We start from the raw sequence: 18743 nt of genomic DNA, 5'->3' as shown, positions 1-18743 counted from the left end.
AACAAATGTCAGAGGAAATTCAAAGAGAACACAAAAAGAGAATACAAAAGAGAAATTTTGAGATGATCTTGCAAATGAGAAACACAGAGAGGTTAGACATGGGCATGATGTACATCCTGGGGTAACTTAATATGTGGAGTGTCGCTAGAATCTATGGATTTGCTGTTGGACCACAGCAAGCAAGTTCTGAAAAGAATTTAAACATTGATATTGACATTTGTAATTGTGTTTGCAAATGGTGAAGGTTTAAAAATACTTTTGAATTGCTGTGTTGTTTTGGTCACCATCTTAAAATGGATGCAGTCAAAAGAAAGCTTATGGCAAGCATTCTGAAGAGTTGTTTTTTATGCCTTAAAAGCCTTTTTACTAATCCAATCCTTAGTTGCATTTTGATGTAACTGCTAAATTCTGTGGAGGTAAACGGCAAAGTCTCACCCGAAGTGCTCTGTGAACATGAGATGGGTTAGTCACATGGGCTTTTTCTTCTTTTAAGAAGTTAAATTTCCCGTTTCTGTATCAAGGGAAAGAACTGAACACAAGGCTGTCCGTTATTACATTGATCCCAAAGTCGCCCGTCTAACTTGATGGTTGTAGAATATGGAAGACCGATTATAACCTGGCCTGAGAGCCTGTTTTTTTTTTTGAAACACTAGAAATAATAAGATGAGATATATTGATAATGCAGTGGAAATTAAGGTTGCATCATTATCCCGAATAAGAGAAGTTACAACAATCTTTGTTACCAAGAAAATCCATACAAGTCAATATTTATTCCAAGGGAACTTTATTATTCACAGATTGCTCCACGTGGTTGATCCCTGCAGGTACACTGGGAGAAGCAGCCAAAGACAGTAGTTGCCTACATAATTTTGGGTGGGGGAAGAGACCTGAACCCTGTTTTTCTGAAAGTTTATTAATAAAAACTATAGAACCAGCAGCTGCACAGTAGGTAGAAGAGGCACAGCATTTGAAAGAAATGAAATATATAGAGTGCATACAGCTTACACTCTTTTGCTGTGTTACAGGTTCTAGGAACAGTGTAATTTTCCAATGAGGGGGAAAAAGAACCATTTGGGTAATCAGCTGAGCTCTTCCAAAGAGAACAGGCCAACAGTCACACTCCCCTCACAAAGGCAGGCGGGCAGGCAGGGACACGGCTTTTTTCACATTTCCAATCTCAATTGTGTGGCACTTCCTCAGGGTTCTGGCACCAAATTTACATGAATGTACTCCCACCCTCCTACCCAGTTTTTCAGGGGCTGCTTATTACAAAAAGGGCTATGGACAAAAATAAAAGCAAGGGATGAGTCATTCACTTGTGCTCCCCAAGGTTGTGTTCATTGTCGTTCTCAAAATAAAAAGAGAGAGAGTGGGGGGGATGAGAACCCAACTCAAGCCCTTGACAGTCCAACCAGAGGTCTGGGGCAGCACTGCAGAAGGTCAGGGGATTATAAGATTGTGCACCTGCGCTTTGAGGTCTTTTTTTTCCCATTTCTGCTCACTTTCTCTTTGTGCTTTCGGATTTCCCGCACAAGAGTGTAAAAAGCATCTTCCACCCCCTAAAATGAGAATATTTTGAATTAGTGGGGAAAACAATGCCATAAAATACAACCAAGTGCCATACTTGCAGCGTGCTGTTGCCTCACTCACCTGTCTTGTTTTAGCTGATGTCTCCACAAAGGGAATACCATAGCTCTTTGCCAGCTCTTGTGCAGGTTTAGTCTCCACTGTTCGTGATGGCAAATCACACTTGTTACCAACAAGCACCATGGGAACATCATCTGAGTCTTTGACTCTGTTAATCTGCTCTCTGCAAAAGAAAAACGCATGAAATGCACAATACATGGCCCTTTTTTGTCAAATCACAATCTATTTTCTGATGAGCAAATTTGGTAATTCTTTTATCATTACCTCCACTATTTTATATGAAAATTTAAAGACAAAAAAGACTAAAATGTAATGAGATTAAAATAATGTACAGTAACAATATCCTAGGCATAGTATCTTTATTTTTAGTAAAGCAAAACAAAAGCCCCATTTACAAGGATTTATGGATATAATCCACTTCCTCATCAGACTATCTGGAACAGGCCCCCCAAGAATAAATCTGTCCATGCATGCCATAGCTTAATCATTGTTTCTTCAGTGGTCCAGTGCTCAAGAACATGTTGTGACCATGTAATTAGGGGCTCAAGGTCTCCACTAAAGGCGCTTTTCCACTGCATAGTACGGCACGACACGGTTCAGTTCAGCTCACTTTTGGGGGGTTCTCCACTGGGAACAGTACCTGGTCCTTTTTTTAGTACCACCTCAGCCGAGGTTCCAAGCGCGACGAACCGTTACCAAAATGTGGCGTGTAAACTCTGCTGGTCACTGGTTGGCCGGAGAAAATCGTCATTACTGTGTCACTGAACTTGCGACACGAGAAACAACAGACCCGCTAGATTTTTAGCACAGCCAGCGAAGGTTCGGACGCACCATTTTGTTTTAACCAAAAATGGCTGTTTCGTGGTCTATTGAGGAAGTACAGACATTCCTCTCGTTGGTAGCCGAGGAGCGGATCCAGCGAGAGCTGGATGGGGCGACGCGGAATGAAAAAGTTTTTCAGGAGGTCGCTAAGCTCTTGGGCGCACACGGCTCCATTGTTGTGTGTTTGTTTGTGGCGCGTTTACGATGATGTCACGGCAGTAGAGGCGCCGCAACTATAACGACACGTGAATAATCCCGCCCACTCTAAAGCGGTACTAAACTGCAGTCGAAACGCAAACCAAGGTGAACTGTACTGAACCGTGCTGTGCCGTACTATGCAGTGGAAAAGCGCCATAAACCCCTGTCCTGTCTGAGCTGTGTCATCAGTACCACACAGTTTTATATTCTTTAAAACACTGCCAAATATGGGCAAACAAAAAAAATCTGGACAAGGCATGTAAAAAATTTTCTGGTCTAAGTCTAGAAGATTTACACAATTTATACAAAGGAAAAAACTGCACCAGTCTGGGAAACGACACAGGTGCTGGGCAAACATGATTTCTTACTTCTGCTCTCACCCAAAACCCCCCTTTGTGCCACTGACCTGTACAAGTGCACATCCTCAAAGGATTTGAGGTTGTTGATGGCAAAAACACAAAGGAAACCCTCGCCAGTCCGCATGTACTGATCTCTCATGGCGCTGTACTCTTCTTGACCAGCAGTGTCCAGAATGTCCAGAAGACACGTTTCCCCGTCTATCACAACCTGCTTCCTGTAAGAGTCCTGTTGGAGAATACCAGAATGAAAAGGAGGGAAGGAAAAAAAAATACTGAGAAACAGAGGATCACCGAGTTTAAACCAGCAATGACTGCCTGTGCTAAGTGCTTGATAGCACAGCTGCCTTACACTGACCAGCCAGCAGTCACAAGTAAGTAACAATTGTAACTTTTTTGCATGAAATTCTGAACAGTACAAATGAAAGCCAAATATTCATTTATAATATGACAAATTGATACAAAAACAGTTTATTGCAATATAGTGCATAGTGAAGAGGGACAAGATCGGTCAGCTTAGTATCCAACATAACTTTCTCCAGATTCCTGAAAGGGTCTGAAGTCTGAGCACATACCAGCTGGCAGTATTGTGGGTTGCAGGCAAAATTAAAGGCTAACTTAATGGGGGGTCTGCAGGGCACTGGCTTTAACACTTACTGACTGTGTCCATTTTCAAGTCAATAAGATTCTCAAGTAGTGATATTATATATATATATATATATATATATATATATATATATATATAAAATAGGGAATCTCCAATCAAAAATAAATAAAATATATATATATACTGTATACATACACATATACACACATACATACACAGTGCATCTGGAAAGTATTCACAGCTCATTATAAATTGTTGAAAAAGTGTTACAGCCTTATTCCAAAATGGATTAAATTCATTTTTTTCCCTCAGAATTCTACACACAACAACCCATAATGACAACGTGAAAAAAGTTTACTTGAGATTTTTACAAATTTATTACAAATAAAAAAATTGAGAAAGCACATGTACATAAGTATTCACAGCCTTTGCCATGAAGCTCAAAATTGAGCTCAGGTGCATCCTGTTTCCCCTGATCATCCTTGAGATGTTTCTGCAGCTTAATTGGAGTCCACCTGTGGTAAATTCAGTTGATTGGACATGATTTGGAAAGGCACACACCTGTCCATATAAGGTCCCACAGTTGACAGTTCATGTCAGAGCACAAACCAAGCATGAAGTCCAAGGAATTGTCTGTAGACCTCCGAGACAGGATTGTCTTGAGGCACAAATCTGGGGAAGGTTACAGAAACATTTCTGTTGCTTTGAGGGTCCCAGTGAGCACAGTGGCCTCCATCATCCGTAAGTGGAAGAAGTTCAAAACCACCAGGACTCTTCCTAGAGCTGGCTGGCCATCTAAACTGAGCGATCGGGGGAGAAGGGTCTTAGTCAGGTAGGTGACCAAAAACCCGATGGAGCTCTGACAGAGCTCCAGAGGTCCTCTGTGGAGAGAGGAGAACCTTCCAGAAGGACAACCATCTCTGCAGCAATTCACTAATCAGGCCTGTATGGTAGAGTGGCCAGACGGAAGCCACTTGGCAGCCCGCCTGGAGTTTGTCAAAAGGCACCTGAAGGACTCTCAGACCATGAGAAACAAAATTCTCTGGTCTGCTGTGACAAAGATTGAACTCTTTGGTGTGAATGCCAGGCGTCACGCTTGGAGGAAACCAGGCACCACTCATCACCAGGCCAATACCATTCCTACAGTGAAGCATGGTGGTGGCAGCATCATGCTGTGGGGATGTTTTTCAGTGGCATGAACTGGGAGACTAATCAGGATAAAAGGAAAGATGACTGCAGCAATGTACAGAGACATCCTGGATGAAAACCTGCTCTAGAGCACTCTTGACCTCAGACTGGGGCGACAGTTCATCTTTCAGCAGGACAATGACCCTAAGCACACAGCCAAGATATCAAAGGAGTGGCATCAGGACAACTCTGTGAATGTCCTTGAGTGGCCCAGCCAGAGCCCAGACTTCAATCTGATTGAACATCTCTGGAGAGATCTTAAAATGGCTGTGCACCGACGCTTCCCATCCAACCTGATGGAGCTTGAGAGGTGCTGCAAAGAGGAATGGGCGAAACTGGCCAAGGATAGGTGTGCCAAGCTTGTGGCATCAAATTCAAAAAGACTTGGGGCTGTAAGTGCTGCCGAAGGTGCATCAAAGTATTGAGCAAAGGCTGTGAATACTTATGTACATGTAATTTCTCAGTTTTTTTAACGTTGTCATTATGGGGTGTTGTGTGTAGAATTCTGACATCGGCAGACGTGATGCTGATCAGGTGTTAACATGTTAGATGACAGAGTTCAGGATTTAGTGTGCCCACAAATGGCACGATCCCACAGTTTTGGTACTTGCAGTTGAGAAAACTCCTGATTTCATACATAAGCTAAGACTTATTTGTTCCTGGTGAATAACTAAACATCTCATGCATATTGTATGAAGTGCCAGTGTGAAAAGATTGTTTTCTAAGCTTTACTAGATTCTGATTCACCATGGGCAGCAAACATTCAGTGCTTTGTCTTTTCTTTACACAATAGTGCTAGGGTGTTGTACTGTGTTAGCTATTATGAATGTAGAGAAAAGCCAAGCAAAGAGGAGGTTTAAATAAAAAAAAAAAAAAAACCTTTCCCATTGTATCACCATTTAAGGGGGTTTTGGAGGAGCGAGCGCATCTCCTTGGAGTGCGTTCAGTCCCCCCTCTTCACAACGCGAGCGGCAGAGATGCAAAATGGCTGGCGAGTGAAGCGAGTGGGGGGAACCCCCTAGTTTAAAGAATAAAAAGCACAAAGCACCCATGCACCATCCTCTGTTGTCATGTGTCTTCACTGCACTAGTCTATTTCAGTACATGACTATCAACGTCCAGGTTCAAGGAGAGTATGCCAGCTGTGGGCAACCCAGGTGTATGTTCCCAATCAAACATGAGTGTTGACGAAAGTCTCATAGGTTACAAGGAAAACATGTAGCAGAAACAGTACATTGCATTCCAACGGGCATGATTCAGTAACAAGTTCTGCATACTGTGTAAAGCAAGCTGTAGGTACATCAGGAACTCGATCCTTTACACCAGTAGAGGGACCATGTGGGATGGCAAGTACAGTCACGTGAAAGCCACAGAAAACATATTACATACAAATCTTTCGACATCTGCTCAAACAGTGCCCATGTGTGTTGGTGACGGTTTCAAAACGTCACATATACTGAATCTGTATCAGTATGGCCGTGAACACTAGGTATACATTTCCTACTGTGATTATGTCAACATTTTGGTACTTACATGTTTCTCTTACACATAACATTTTTTGTTGTTGAAAAAAATCCATTGCTTTTGCCTCTGGGGGTAAATATAACACTAAGGGGCTACATGCTATTCTGTTAGCATGACGAAAGTACAATATCACAGATCATCATTAACAACTTTAGAAAGTCAGTCAGGCAGTCATTCAAAGCATAAACTACTCTGAGGCTGAGTGGACTACAACCTGCTACTCTGAACACACGCAGTAGACGGCTTCACTTGAGGGCACAGAGACGTTGATCTTTAGTGTTTAGACTTTGTGAAGCATTAAACAGTACTTCTCTACCAATAAATAAAGCGGTTATTAATAATAGGATCGTCTACAGCTGTCGAATTATACACAAATTTGTGTCTGAATACTCATATTAAAAAGTAGTAAATATTCAAATGCTATAGCATGTATATTAATACTTAACTTGCCTTTGGAAGCTTTATTATTACTTTGCGCCTCCCACACCACAACTTATCGTCTATTGGGGAGCAGCGAAAGCTTCAGATTTCTCAAAGATTTCAATCTCGAATCTCGACATGTTAGGGTCCCTGGATACTGAAAACATCAATATCTCAAGTGTGTGTGTGTGTGTGGACAGTCTAGAGCGAAAACGGCTAGATGGAAAAATACCAAACTCAAAGCCTAAGCCTGTTATGAGATGATGACATGCCAATTAGTTTTTGAGCCAAATCACGCGCAAGGGAAAGAGGCACACTAGAGGAACCCTCAAATACCGTAATTCTGCAATTAATTAGGAATTCTTCTCATCAATTGTTATCATAATGACCCATTTTATGATCAGAAAGATCAGCATCAGAGCGGTAGATTAATTACTGAAATGTTATTAAATAGTTCGGGTAACTTGGTTCCTAGAGTGCAAAGCTTACAGACGCTCCCCTCCAAATTTTGCGTTTGTGGTGCAACTGCTAAGCATGCATCGCTGAAGACGTGCACCATATAGCCTTTACTTGAGAAGCGCAGCCCATCACAAAGATTGGATTTTCTGTGCATGGAAAGGGACACAAGACATGCCTGTGTACATTTACCAAACCCATACAAAATCACTCCCGATAATTTAAACATGTTAAAAGCATTCATTTAGGTAGTTCCCCTCACACCCTGCTCCCTCCTTCAGCCCTCTACATAGCAATATGCCTTTCTGATTATTGGTTACAAACGTCAAGTCAGTGCCCATCTATAAAATTTGAGGCACAGTGAATCTACTTGATTTTCAAAAATGGAGTTATTAAACATACTAACCTGTGTATTGCAATAGTCTTTTACTTTTACTTACAGCAATTCAAAAGTTCTACTACTAAATAAAAAAAACTAATATTCAGCAAAGTTTTCAAACAAATCACAAGATGTAGAGATAGATAAAGTGTACTGGGCAGCCCGATTAGATACGTTTGCTGAGACGCAAGTGCTGCAGTGGGGGTCCAGTGTACAGGACTAAACCAAACAGGATTCTTTTACAGCTTCAGCAAAACTATAATGCATGCAACCATAAAGCTTCATTTTCATTTCGCCTTTGGTTTACAGACAGCAGCCCCCAGGAGGCACACCTTGGTTAAGGCAGTGAAGTATGTTTTGTTGACACTAAAAATGCTCTTTAAAAAATGGCAACTGTAAAGCCGTAAAAGAAAAGAAAAAAAAAATAAATAAAAAAATAATCAGAAAAAAGGCAGTTATTTCCTATCGTGTTTAAAGAGAAAGGAAGCCAGTTATTTGCTACAATGAATGCTTAATAGCTTTAATGTATATAATAGTGAGTCATGGCGGTTAATAATCTACTGTCTGATCTATTTGTTTTAAAATACGGGTTTTTATCAGAATATATTCTCATTATTACTTAGTATTACTAGGGCGCTATCTGTTTATGTTTTATTGTGCTTAATTAATCTTTTTTTTTTTTCTAATTATTTTATCTTTACCCTAAACGAGACTGTTCAATATCATACCCTTGGTTTATTGTTATTACTGCATTAAGACATGTTATGCTTATTCTGGACACATTTTTAACACCATCCCCCGGGTTTATTATCTGGGTGTATTATCTTAATGCACTAAAATTGTTTGAAGACTATATATATATATATATTTTAAGTGCAAAATTCTTTTTTTTTTTTTTCTCTTTTAAAGACTATATTGGTAACAGATATCTCTATCTTTTAACCCTAAAGGCCGCTGCATTGGGGCTTGTTGTGCTTTGGACGTACTCTATCTCTGGGTATGTCAGAGGACTGGGACTATGTGAAGTGGGTTTTAGCCTCACTTGGGGAGGCAAAGAGGGAGGGTGGGGGGTTAAGGGGGGGAGAGAAAGAGAGCAGGCCTGATCTATACCTAATCTATCCTCACAATCTTTATAATTATTACTACCAACATAATAATAAGCTATATGGCAACAACTCTTGGGGAAATAGGAGATTAAGACCAAAAGATGTCTCACTCCCAGTTAAGACTATAAAATGACATCAAAAACTCAGAATCAGTGTCTCCATGATGGGACAGTTAACTTCGTAAGTTGGAATGTTAAAGGCCTGAATCACGAATTAAAGAGAAAGAAAGTACTTTCTCACCTAACAGGTCTAAATGCTAAAATAGTATTTTTACAGGAAACCCACTTACTAAGTAAGGATCAGTTCCGGCTGCAAAAAGACTGGACTGGCCAAATGTTCCATTCTAGTTTTACAAAGAAAACTAGAGGGGTGGGAATTCTCATACATAGAACAGTACCATTTGTAGCATCAGATGTAGTATTGGATCCTGGAGGGAGATATGTAATGGTCATGGGAGACTTATCTAACTGTAAAATGATTTTGATAAATGTTTATGCACCTAATGTTGATAAGGAATTTATACAAAATAGCTTTAATGTAAAATAAGAGCAACAAATCATAGATCTCAGGTTTAAGAGTGAAGGAGTACAGAATTAGGAGCAAAACAATTTTAGGGCACTGGAAAAGAGTTTAAAATCTGCTAGTTAAGTACACCTATTAATGAAAAAGAAGAGCAGTGACGTTATAAATGACAATACAAAGTAGCAAATAAAAATGATAAATAACACTTATCATGGAAGTGACGTGCAAAACACTTGCAAAATACAAAAGGTACTGCAGCACAGCCATGTCTGGTGTAACATGAAGCCAAAATTAACCTCATGGCTTTATGGAAGAACTACAGCACTGTCTGCAAGAACCTGCAATAGGAAACCACCTTAATGCTGTGTTCCATTATTTCCAGGTTTCTAGTCTGAATTCGCAACTGAAACACACCCTTAAATCGAATTTCTGACTCAAACTCAGGGCTGGCCTGTCAAGTCCGAGTTTGTCCAACTTCAGACATTAATGTACACCATAAGGTTTAGCAAAAGTTGTAGTATTATGCTGTTTATTAGCACTTCTGTCTGTTTGCATCTCATTAAATCAGCCACACACACAGTGCTGTTCAACATCTATGTGTGGACATGTTGCAATGGTGTTTGGAAACTGTAATGTGGCGTTTATCAACTACTATTCATTCTGACTTAGCAAGCAGAACAAAGGGTTTTTATCGATACATCCATATTGATTTTCCAAACGTTTCACTGGAATGCAGACAATTCACGTGTGATGTCATTCCCAGCTGCAAGATCTGAGGTAAATACAGCGCAGCGCAAGTACCTCTTTGTTCACAAAAAGCAATATTTTACTTCTCCACAATCATCATCGTCGGGCCCAGTATGCAAGTGTGGAAAGCGAAATTTCAGAGGACAAGAGGAGGCCTCTCCATGGTATATTAGCTGCTCTTTACAATAAATAAAATTTGTATTGGTTTTAGGGCTGTAACATTTAATTGCCATAATCCACAACAACTGATTATAAAAAAGGTTGGCAACGATCACTTTTCATTATTAGTTGATTACTTCATTAGGCAGAGTAGGTTGTGCCACGCAATTGTGTCACTACTTCATTCAGCTGTGAACGCTTTCAGATGGTAAGCAAGTGTCGAAAAAGACGGTGTGACCGAAGAGTTTGGGAGCACTTTATTCTGAATGCAGAAAAAGAAAAAAAGAAAGAAGAAAAAAAAAGAAGGTTAGGAGTTACAAAATGTGTAGGACTCGCCTCGTACGGCACATGAGCACAACACAGATACACAACCGTTTGAATGGGAAACATACTTTTATAGGCTCTGTGGTTTGGGGGGGAGACACCTGCCGTCATCTCAGTAAGTTGAATTTTACCTCAGCGTTATGTGATTGAGATATATGAACGCTAGACTGGGAATAATGACAGGACTTTCAGTTAGAAGTGAGGAATAGTGCAAGTCAAACTCCAGCCCTCTTCGATGCGAATACAACTGTCGCATATGCAACAGAATTTCATGATAGGCAAATAAAAAAGCCACTAGCTTTATAAACATTCAGATTTTCATTTGTCATATTTGTGTTTAAGAGCCTGGTCACTCTACTAAATTATGATAATGCATTACACACACTAATGTTGCATGTTTTTTCGTGTGGCGAAGAAACATGAAGTCTCTGCCCAAGCCAAAAACATTTTTTTCAGCCTTTTGTACAAAGGAAACCTAAAATTTTGTGAGAGTACAGCAACTGTAAAAGGAAATCAGGCTGGACATTTCACCGGGACATGACAACAATGTTCATTCAAATGTTACTGCTGACTTAGAAAGTTTAAAAAAAAAAAATACATAAATAAAAACATTTAATTTTGATCCGTCACTTTTGTGTGATTCTAAATACATAAGAAAAAAAATGCGAGTTAATTTATTGAAAACCTTTTTGTTTTTAAGGAACTTGTGTGTGTGAGTTCATTGTGTACTCAAAGCCAGAAATGCTACTAAGTGTTTTATTTCTATTTTATTACTAATTTACTTTAAATGTATTTTACAAATGTATTTTAAATAAAAAAAATATAGGTTTTTATACAAGTAGTTCATTAAAAGAATCTGAAAATTTTATACAAATCTGTTTATTTGGTGAAAAGCTCCTTTTCATTCACTTTGTGAATAATTTCAAATGTTTTGTTTACAATCCAACTAATCAATAAAATGACAAAATAATTAGCAGATTAATCAATTATCAAAATAAGTGTTAGTTGCAGCCCTAATAGGTTTATTTGTTTTGTAAATGACACATAATTTAAGAATATAATCTTGTTTCACAATATGGAGTATTGTCTTATGAAGTTATAACCCTGAATTAAACTACAGTGCATCTGGAAAGTATTCACAGCGCATCACTTTTTCCACATTTTGTTATGTTACAGCCTTATTCCAAAATGGATTAAATAAATTTTTTTCCTCAGAATTCTACACACAACACCCCATAATGACAACGTGAAAAAAGTTTACTTGAAGTTTTTGCAAATTTATTAAAAATATATAAAAAACAAACTGAGAAATCACATGTACATAAGTATTCACAGCCTTTGCTCAATACTTTGTCGATGCACCTTTGGCAGCACTTACAGCCTCAAGTCTTTTTGAATATGATGCCACAAGCTTGGCACACCTAACCTTGGCCAGTTTTGCCCATTCCTCTTTGCAGCACCTCTCAAGCTCCATCAGGTTGGATGGGAAGTGTCGGTGCACAGCCATTTTAAGATCTCTCCAGAGATGTTCAATCGGATTCAAGTCTGGGCTCTGGCTGAGCCACTCAAGAACATTCACAGAGTTGTCCTGAAGCCACTCCCTTGATATCTTGGCTGTGTGCTTAGGGTCGTTGTCCTGTTGAAAGATGAACCGTCGCCCCAGTCTGAGGTCAAGAGCGCTCTGGAGCAGGTTTTCATCCAGGATGTCTCTGTACATTGCTGCAGTCATCTTTCCCTTTATCCTGAATAGTCTCCCAGTTCCTGCTGCCGAAAAACATCCCCACAGCATGATGTTGCCACCACCACCACCATGCTTCACTGTAGGGATGGTATTGGCCTGGTGATGAGCTGTGACTGGTTTCCTCCAAATGTGACACCTGGCATTCACACCAAAGAGTTCAATCTTTGTCTCATCACACCAGAGAATTTTGTTTCTCATGGTCTGAGAGTCCTCCAGGTGTATTTTGGCAAACTCCAGGTGGGCTGCCATGTGCCTTTTACTAAGGAGCGTCTTCCGTCTGGCCACTCTACCATACAGGCCTGATTGGTGGATTGCTGCAGAGATGGTTGTCCTTCTGGAAGGTTCTCCTCTCTCCACAGAGGACCTGTGGAGCTCTGACAGAGTGACCATCGGGTTCTTGATCACCTCCCTGACTAAGGCCCTTCTCCCCCAATCGCTCAGTTTAGATGGCCGGTCAGCTCTAGGAAGAGTCCTGGTGGTTTCAAACTTCTTTCACTTACGGATGATGGAGGCCACTGTGCTCATTGGGACCTTCAAAGCAGCAGAAATTTTTCTGTAACCTTCCCCAGATTTGTACCTCGAGACAATCCTGTCTCTGAGGTCTACAGACAATTCCTTTGACTTCATGCTTGGTTTGTGCTCTGACATGAACTGTCAACTGTGGAACCTTATATAGACAGGTGTGTACCTTTCCAAATCATGTCCAATCAACTGAATTTACCACAGGTGGACTCCAATTAAACATCTCAAGGATGATCAGGGGAGCAGGATTTATTTTTTTTTTTTTAAGTCAACGTTTTTGACATTTTCATTATGGGGTGTTGTGTGTAGAATTCTGAGGAAAAAAATTAATTTAATCCATTTTGGAATAAGGCTGTAACATAACAAAATGTGGAAAAAGTGATGCGCTGTGAACACTTTCCGGATGCACTGTATATAAATAAAAGCAAAATCTGAAAGCAAACATCACACCATCTGTTAAAAAAAGCTGAAGTTAAAAAAAGAAGTTGGGTCCTCCAACAAGATAATGATCTGAAACAATCCTCCAATCTACAGTTTTGCCATGGCCCTCATAGTCCCCCAAACCTAAACATAATTGAAAATCTGTGAACAGATTTCAAAAGAGCAGTGCGTGCAGGATGGTCCAAGAATCTTGCAGAATTAGAAGGTTTTTGCAAGGACGAATGAGTAAAAATATCCCAAATTACAACTGAAAGACACCTAGCTGGCTATAAAAAGCGTTTACAAGTGTGATACTTGCCAAAGGGGGTGTTGCAAAGCACTGACAATGCCAGGTGCCCAAACATTTTATTCAGGCCCTGTTCAATGTTTTGGTATTTTATATCTGTGAATGATGGAAAAAAAATGTAATCTTGCTTAAAATATTAAAGAAATGTGTCACTTTTAAACTTCAAGTCTTTTATAGTGATCAGTTCACCTTCTTCTCACTTAACTATTCACAGTAACAGACTTACAGTATACTTATGTACACACATACATAAATACACATACATACACACACTACATATACCCCCACACCCATTGATTAATATGAAGGTAGTTTACTTGGAATACAACATAAATTCCACAGTACTGGCAATATATATATATATATATATATATATATATATATATATAAATAAAAAACACAGGGAGAATATGACAGTGCCCAAACTCAGGAATTGTGAGGCAGCAGTTGTATGCCACAGTCTAACTTGCAGTAATTACCATAATACATCAGTATGAAGGCCTCAGCACTGGCAACCAGATAAATTTTAGGTCAGAACTTATTAATGTCTACCAAATGCATAATGATCAGAAGACAAAAGTCTTAAAATATCATGGTTAAATTACTCTACCAAAACAGTTAAAGCCTTTACTTTTACAGCCACAAAACTGTCTGCCTGCTAATGTCAGGAATACCGTATCAGTCTCAGCATTTACATCAAAACTGAACAAAATTCATTACTTCAGCAAAGAATATCCTTATCAGACCTGATGATTAGGCTCTTCACACTTCAAACACCTCAGTGGCAATCATCAAGGCCCACTCTGCCTGACCATGTGCCATTCTCCTTTACTCTGGTTATATCCTGCATTTGAGTTGATCCTGGCCATGGAACAAGATGCTAAATATTATGGACACCCCGGGAGATATAGCACCAAAGCATCATCGGATTCTGCCACAGTTACGGAACCTAACAAGTTCTAGATTATGAAGTAATATGTCGAGTAAAGATGGGAGGCTAGCCAGACTGAGACTATGGTGAAATCTGGAGGTTTACTTTTATCAGTGATACGGTTAACTAAAGTTTTTTTGCTTTCCTCTCCACCATATGCCCATTTCTTCTATTAGCATAACATAGTTTTGATTTATCAAAGAGATTTATTTATTCCTTCAAAGGCAGTAAACCCCAATTTACTGATCACTTTGTTACTGGACATTTATGTAAATAGTTGTGTAACATTACACAGTTCTTTATCACTTAGTTAGTACCCGTCCTCAATAAAGGAAGCTGTGTGAAACTAAAGTGCACCAAGTTATCCTTAGGCAGGATTTGCATTTTAGCACCGAGTGGCATAATTGTACCCCTCATCCCAAAGACTTTTTTGTTAACCTTTTCAAAATCATCTGTTTCAGCCTTTTCGGTTTACTTACTAGTGCCGTGTGTTCTGCCGTCCAGTGGTTAATATTAAGCCTCACTTTTAAATCCCTAATATGAACAAGTCACTTGCATGATAAAAAACACACAGTGTGTGCTGCACTGTTCACATCAGGTGCTTAGAAATATTCCTGGGTTTATACAGCACATTTCAGAGACATCATGATTATAAAATGATTTTTAGAAGTCCTTGATCATTCCAAAAAAAAAAAAAAAAAAAAGTATATTTTAACAGAGACACTTGGTAAATGTGCTTAGCGTGAAATGAACTATATAATGTACTAACAAACTGACTTTTCAAAGCAGAGTGTTTATTTCATTTCATAGACTAATTATATGGTTTTGAAAAGGTAATGATTTGACACTTTATGTATTCATGGTATTTGATGCATACCACAATATTGACTTGTAAAGCACTAAGCAACTGTGCCCTTTATGATATGCACAGTATCAAACACACCCTGAATGTGCTTACTAGGAAAAGCACAAAGTATCGATCAGTTTATTTTCGGAACTCACTTTAGGCCTATGAGAGATGGGGCATAACCTGCCCTCCTTGATATCAAGATGTATGACGGCAGCCACGTGTGCAAAGTAGAAGGCTGCACGCGACCAGCTTTGTCAGACCTGCCTGCATTAGAGAGATTTGTGCAAATCTGCAAATCCTGAACAGGACACAAGAATCAAGAGCTGTTCCACCAGTCTCGAGCCTGACACACTACAACAGCCAAACAAAGAGATCCCATGTGCTTTTAGGCAGCACCTCTATCCCATCCGCTCTTTACCTCGATAGTAGGATCATATTCATCCACAAAGTGGTTCTGAATAAGTTGAATGGTGAGTGCGCTCTTTCCCACGCCTCCTGCTCCAACCACCACCAGCTTGTACTCTGTCATGATCCTAAAAATGAAAGATTAAAACATGAAGTTGAGGAAAAGTAGAGCAATTTCAACAAGAACGTGCTACAGAGGCAACCACATTTGTGGCCCACTGTTCCAGTCTTGAGATTTCCAGTGGGTGTGCCCAGACAACCCTATCAACAGCCCAGATTCCTGAAGCCTTCTCCCACTTGGAAGCCAAAGAGAAATAATTAGGGCACATTCCTGTAGCCACAGCAATAGCACTTCTGGCCATACACGATACCTGCTGCCGACGTTCAGCTTTACATCCATTGCTGTACACCTTGCATTGTCATTCAGCATTCTTATTAAGGTCATGCAAGTCAACCAGAACTTTGTGCAACAGCACATACACTGCTTACTATTGTGAAAGTGCAGGATAAACCAAAGCGTTAAATCCGCCAGCACATAGCAAGGATCCTTTGACTTTTATGCAACTTATTTGAAGCACTCCATAGAGCTATTGCACCTCAAAAAATGTGCCTTTACTATGTTCTACACAACAACGTGCATGCATATTCAGTGTTTGAACACATTCTTTCAAACATGTGACCCATGATTCCAGGCTTAGACAATACCCTAAATACAACTGTCCACCATTACATTTAACTGACAAAAACAAGGGGATAGTCATGTGCTTTTGATGAATGCCCCAATGGTAACAGAATTGAAGTTCTTGCATAGTAGATGTGAAACACTCCTACAAATGTGCACAATTCTGAATGTTCTGGGTATTGACCAAATGTTTTCTGGTGAGCCTATGAAGAAAAAAACAAAAGGACCAAGATTGGACTTTCCAATCAGAGCATTCCACGAGCCCTTGGTCAGATTCGCTATCCTAGTGTTCAATCGCGGCCCAATGTGGCTGCAGGTTTTTGTCCAAGCCAACCTCTGCTTTTTATTGGACTCCTACCCTAATTAAACCAACTGTTACTTTAAGTTTCTATTATTCACCGACAATCCAGATATGACAGCAAAACCAGGTTTTCTAAATTTCTTTTATAAAGTAGTGTATATGTAAATACATTTCACCCTTGTTTTAACTTGTAAGATTTTCACCATCATTATGATTTTTATTCTTCTTTTCTAGAGGTTCAGGATATTTTATTTACTAATGAGCATTCTAATGGGATTGACACTGTGATAGCTGCAGCCTTTCAGCATTTTATGTTATTTGCCATAGTGCCTACTTCATTTGTTGTTAAATGCTATTATTAAGATACAAATAAGAGAGAAATTAAAATGGTACTATAAATGAATTGGAAATTGGCAAATAGAATTAAGCACTTAAAACTACAGCAAATAAATAAGTAAATCATTCTTGTAAGTCTAAGCATTATCCTCTGATGAAGACCACTGGCAGGGGTTGTAAGCTCAGGAATAAAAACTGCTTTATGATATGCGATTCATTTTTCTCCCTTTGTGGATCTTTAGCTGCAAATAAAAATCTTAAAGAGAGGCGAATTAAACAAGATTAATTAGAGATAAAAATGACACACTGATTACGTTTCTGGTTGGAACAAAAACCTTCAGCCACAGTGGGCTCCCAGGACTGAACTAAGAGTTTCCCATAAACAATGTTATTGTACATGGAACTGTAGACAGACAGACAAAATTTAAAGGGTATTCTTATACCCCAAACTTGTAATGTACCTTGTGACAATGTTAATTATAATAATTAATATAAAACGCCCTGCATATAGAAAAAGTGCTTCACGAAACGTATTCATTCTAATGATTCCAGTCTCACAAGAAGTCGGTGCCAGATAAACTTCATATCTGAAAAGTCTGCCTGGATGAGCCAGATTTGGTGTAGAAATAGAAAAGCTGACGAGCCTCCATCCCCAGGGATGCCCTGAAGCGTGGATTGGCCACACCTGCCAAATTGCCTAAATCAGATGTCAACAGAAAAGCGTCCCTGGGTTTGACAGTAGCACCGATGGAAAACGTTCGTTGGAGGTACAATGTTATATCGGGAAAAACAGCAGTGATTTTCAGTTTCAATACAATGTTGCCTTTTTTCTCGCTTGACTGATGATAAGCTTGGGAAATGGTGCGCCTGTCCAATATTAAAGGAAAGGTTAGAAAAAGACGCGAAAACATACCTGGCTTAAAAGGGACCAACACCGGCGATGCGCCGAATGAATGAGTACACAAAACTGTGGTGTCCTGCGCTCAGAAGAGGACGCGATCCTCTTTTGACCCGCTTGCCGCCCGGCCCTTCGCTCCTTTGGCTTCTCCAGCTGCGCGCCACAATCACTGTTGCATTCGCGCTCCCGGCAACATCCGTGCAAATCAGGCAGTCGCGGAGAGGAACGGATTTCGTTTAATTCGAACACAGATCACCGTGTTACTCAAATAAAAGCAAAAAAGGTTTCCACTTAACTAGGTATCTAGGTTCTGATTTCTCCTCGGAAACCTTCCTTCGTCCATCACGGACTAGCAAACCCGGTGATTATATGCGGTGGGTGGAGCTTCAATCTGTGCATCCAATCTGACAAGAATAAGTCTGAACGAGCTATCCAATAGACGAATTCAATGTATAGAATTCACTTTCCCTACCAATGAAAATACGAGTTAACAGTTTTTTACCTGTGGGCAAAGGCGTGGCTCCAGGTGGAAGCTTAATTTTGCTCTGCCAATGAGAGAAAGCACTACAAACATCTCAACCAATTGTGGAATTAGCGTGAATGCAGAACGTAGACGGATGCTGAGCTACTATCCAATCACCGCGAAGCCAATGATTTTGTTGCAACCCCGTCGTTTCCGGAACGTTGTCTGTACAGCTGTGGAGCCGGAATGGCTGCCGTTGACGACGCGTAGGCCATAGTCTAATGATTCTCGTGTTTTCAGTGTTTCAGTCCTAACATGTTCGGTTAAAGTTGATAACTTTCTCAAATGGAAAAATACGGGACAAAAGAAAAATAGCTCGACTTTGCACCGTAAATACGTAATTGCACAATTACGTGTTAATTGTGCAAGCACA

At 39.8% G+C, this 18743-nt stretch overlaps 1 protein-coding gene across 2 annotated transcripts; it reads right to left on the bottom strand.

Annotated features, from left to right (window-relative positions):
* Window positions 1–774: 774 nt before the first annotated feature.
* LOC120542190 (GTPase HRas-like) lies at window positions 775–18420 on the bottom strand. Of its 2 annotated transcripts, none has more exons than XM_039774464.1 (5): window positions 18350–18420; window positions 15644–15758; window positions 3074–3252; window positions 1651–1810; window positions 775–1559 (listed from the first exon to the last, which is right to left on the bottom strand). In XM_039774464.1, exons 2-5 carry the CDS (start codon window positions 15752–15754, stop codon window positions 1449–1451), a joined length of 561 nt encoding a protein of 186 aa, XP_039630398.1. In that variant the 5' UTR covers window positions 15755–15758; window positions 18350–18420; the 3' UTR covers window positions 775–1448. The 2 variants fall into 2 exon arrangements, with proteins under 2 accessions (XP_039630398.1, XP_039630397.1); XM_039774463.1 differs by lacking the exon at window positions 18350–18420 and adding an exon at window positions 17863–18322.
* Window positions 18421–18743: the final 323 nt, after the last annotated feature.

This window comes from Polypterus senegalus, chromosome 13 (assembly GCF_016835505.1).
Source record: "Polypterus senegalus isolate Bchr_013 chromosome 13, ASM1683550v1, whole genome shotgun sequence".
NCBI classification, from domain to species: Eukaryota; Metazoa; Chordata; class Cladistia; order Polypteriformes; family Polypteridae; genus Polypterus; species Polypterus senegalus.
Note: the sequence above shows the minus strand (reverse complement) of the source record. Positions and strands in the feature narration are given on the sequence as shown.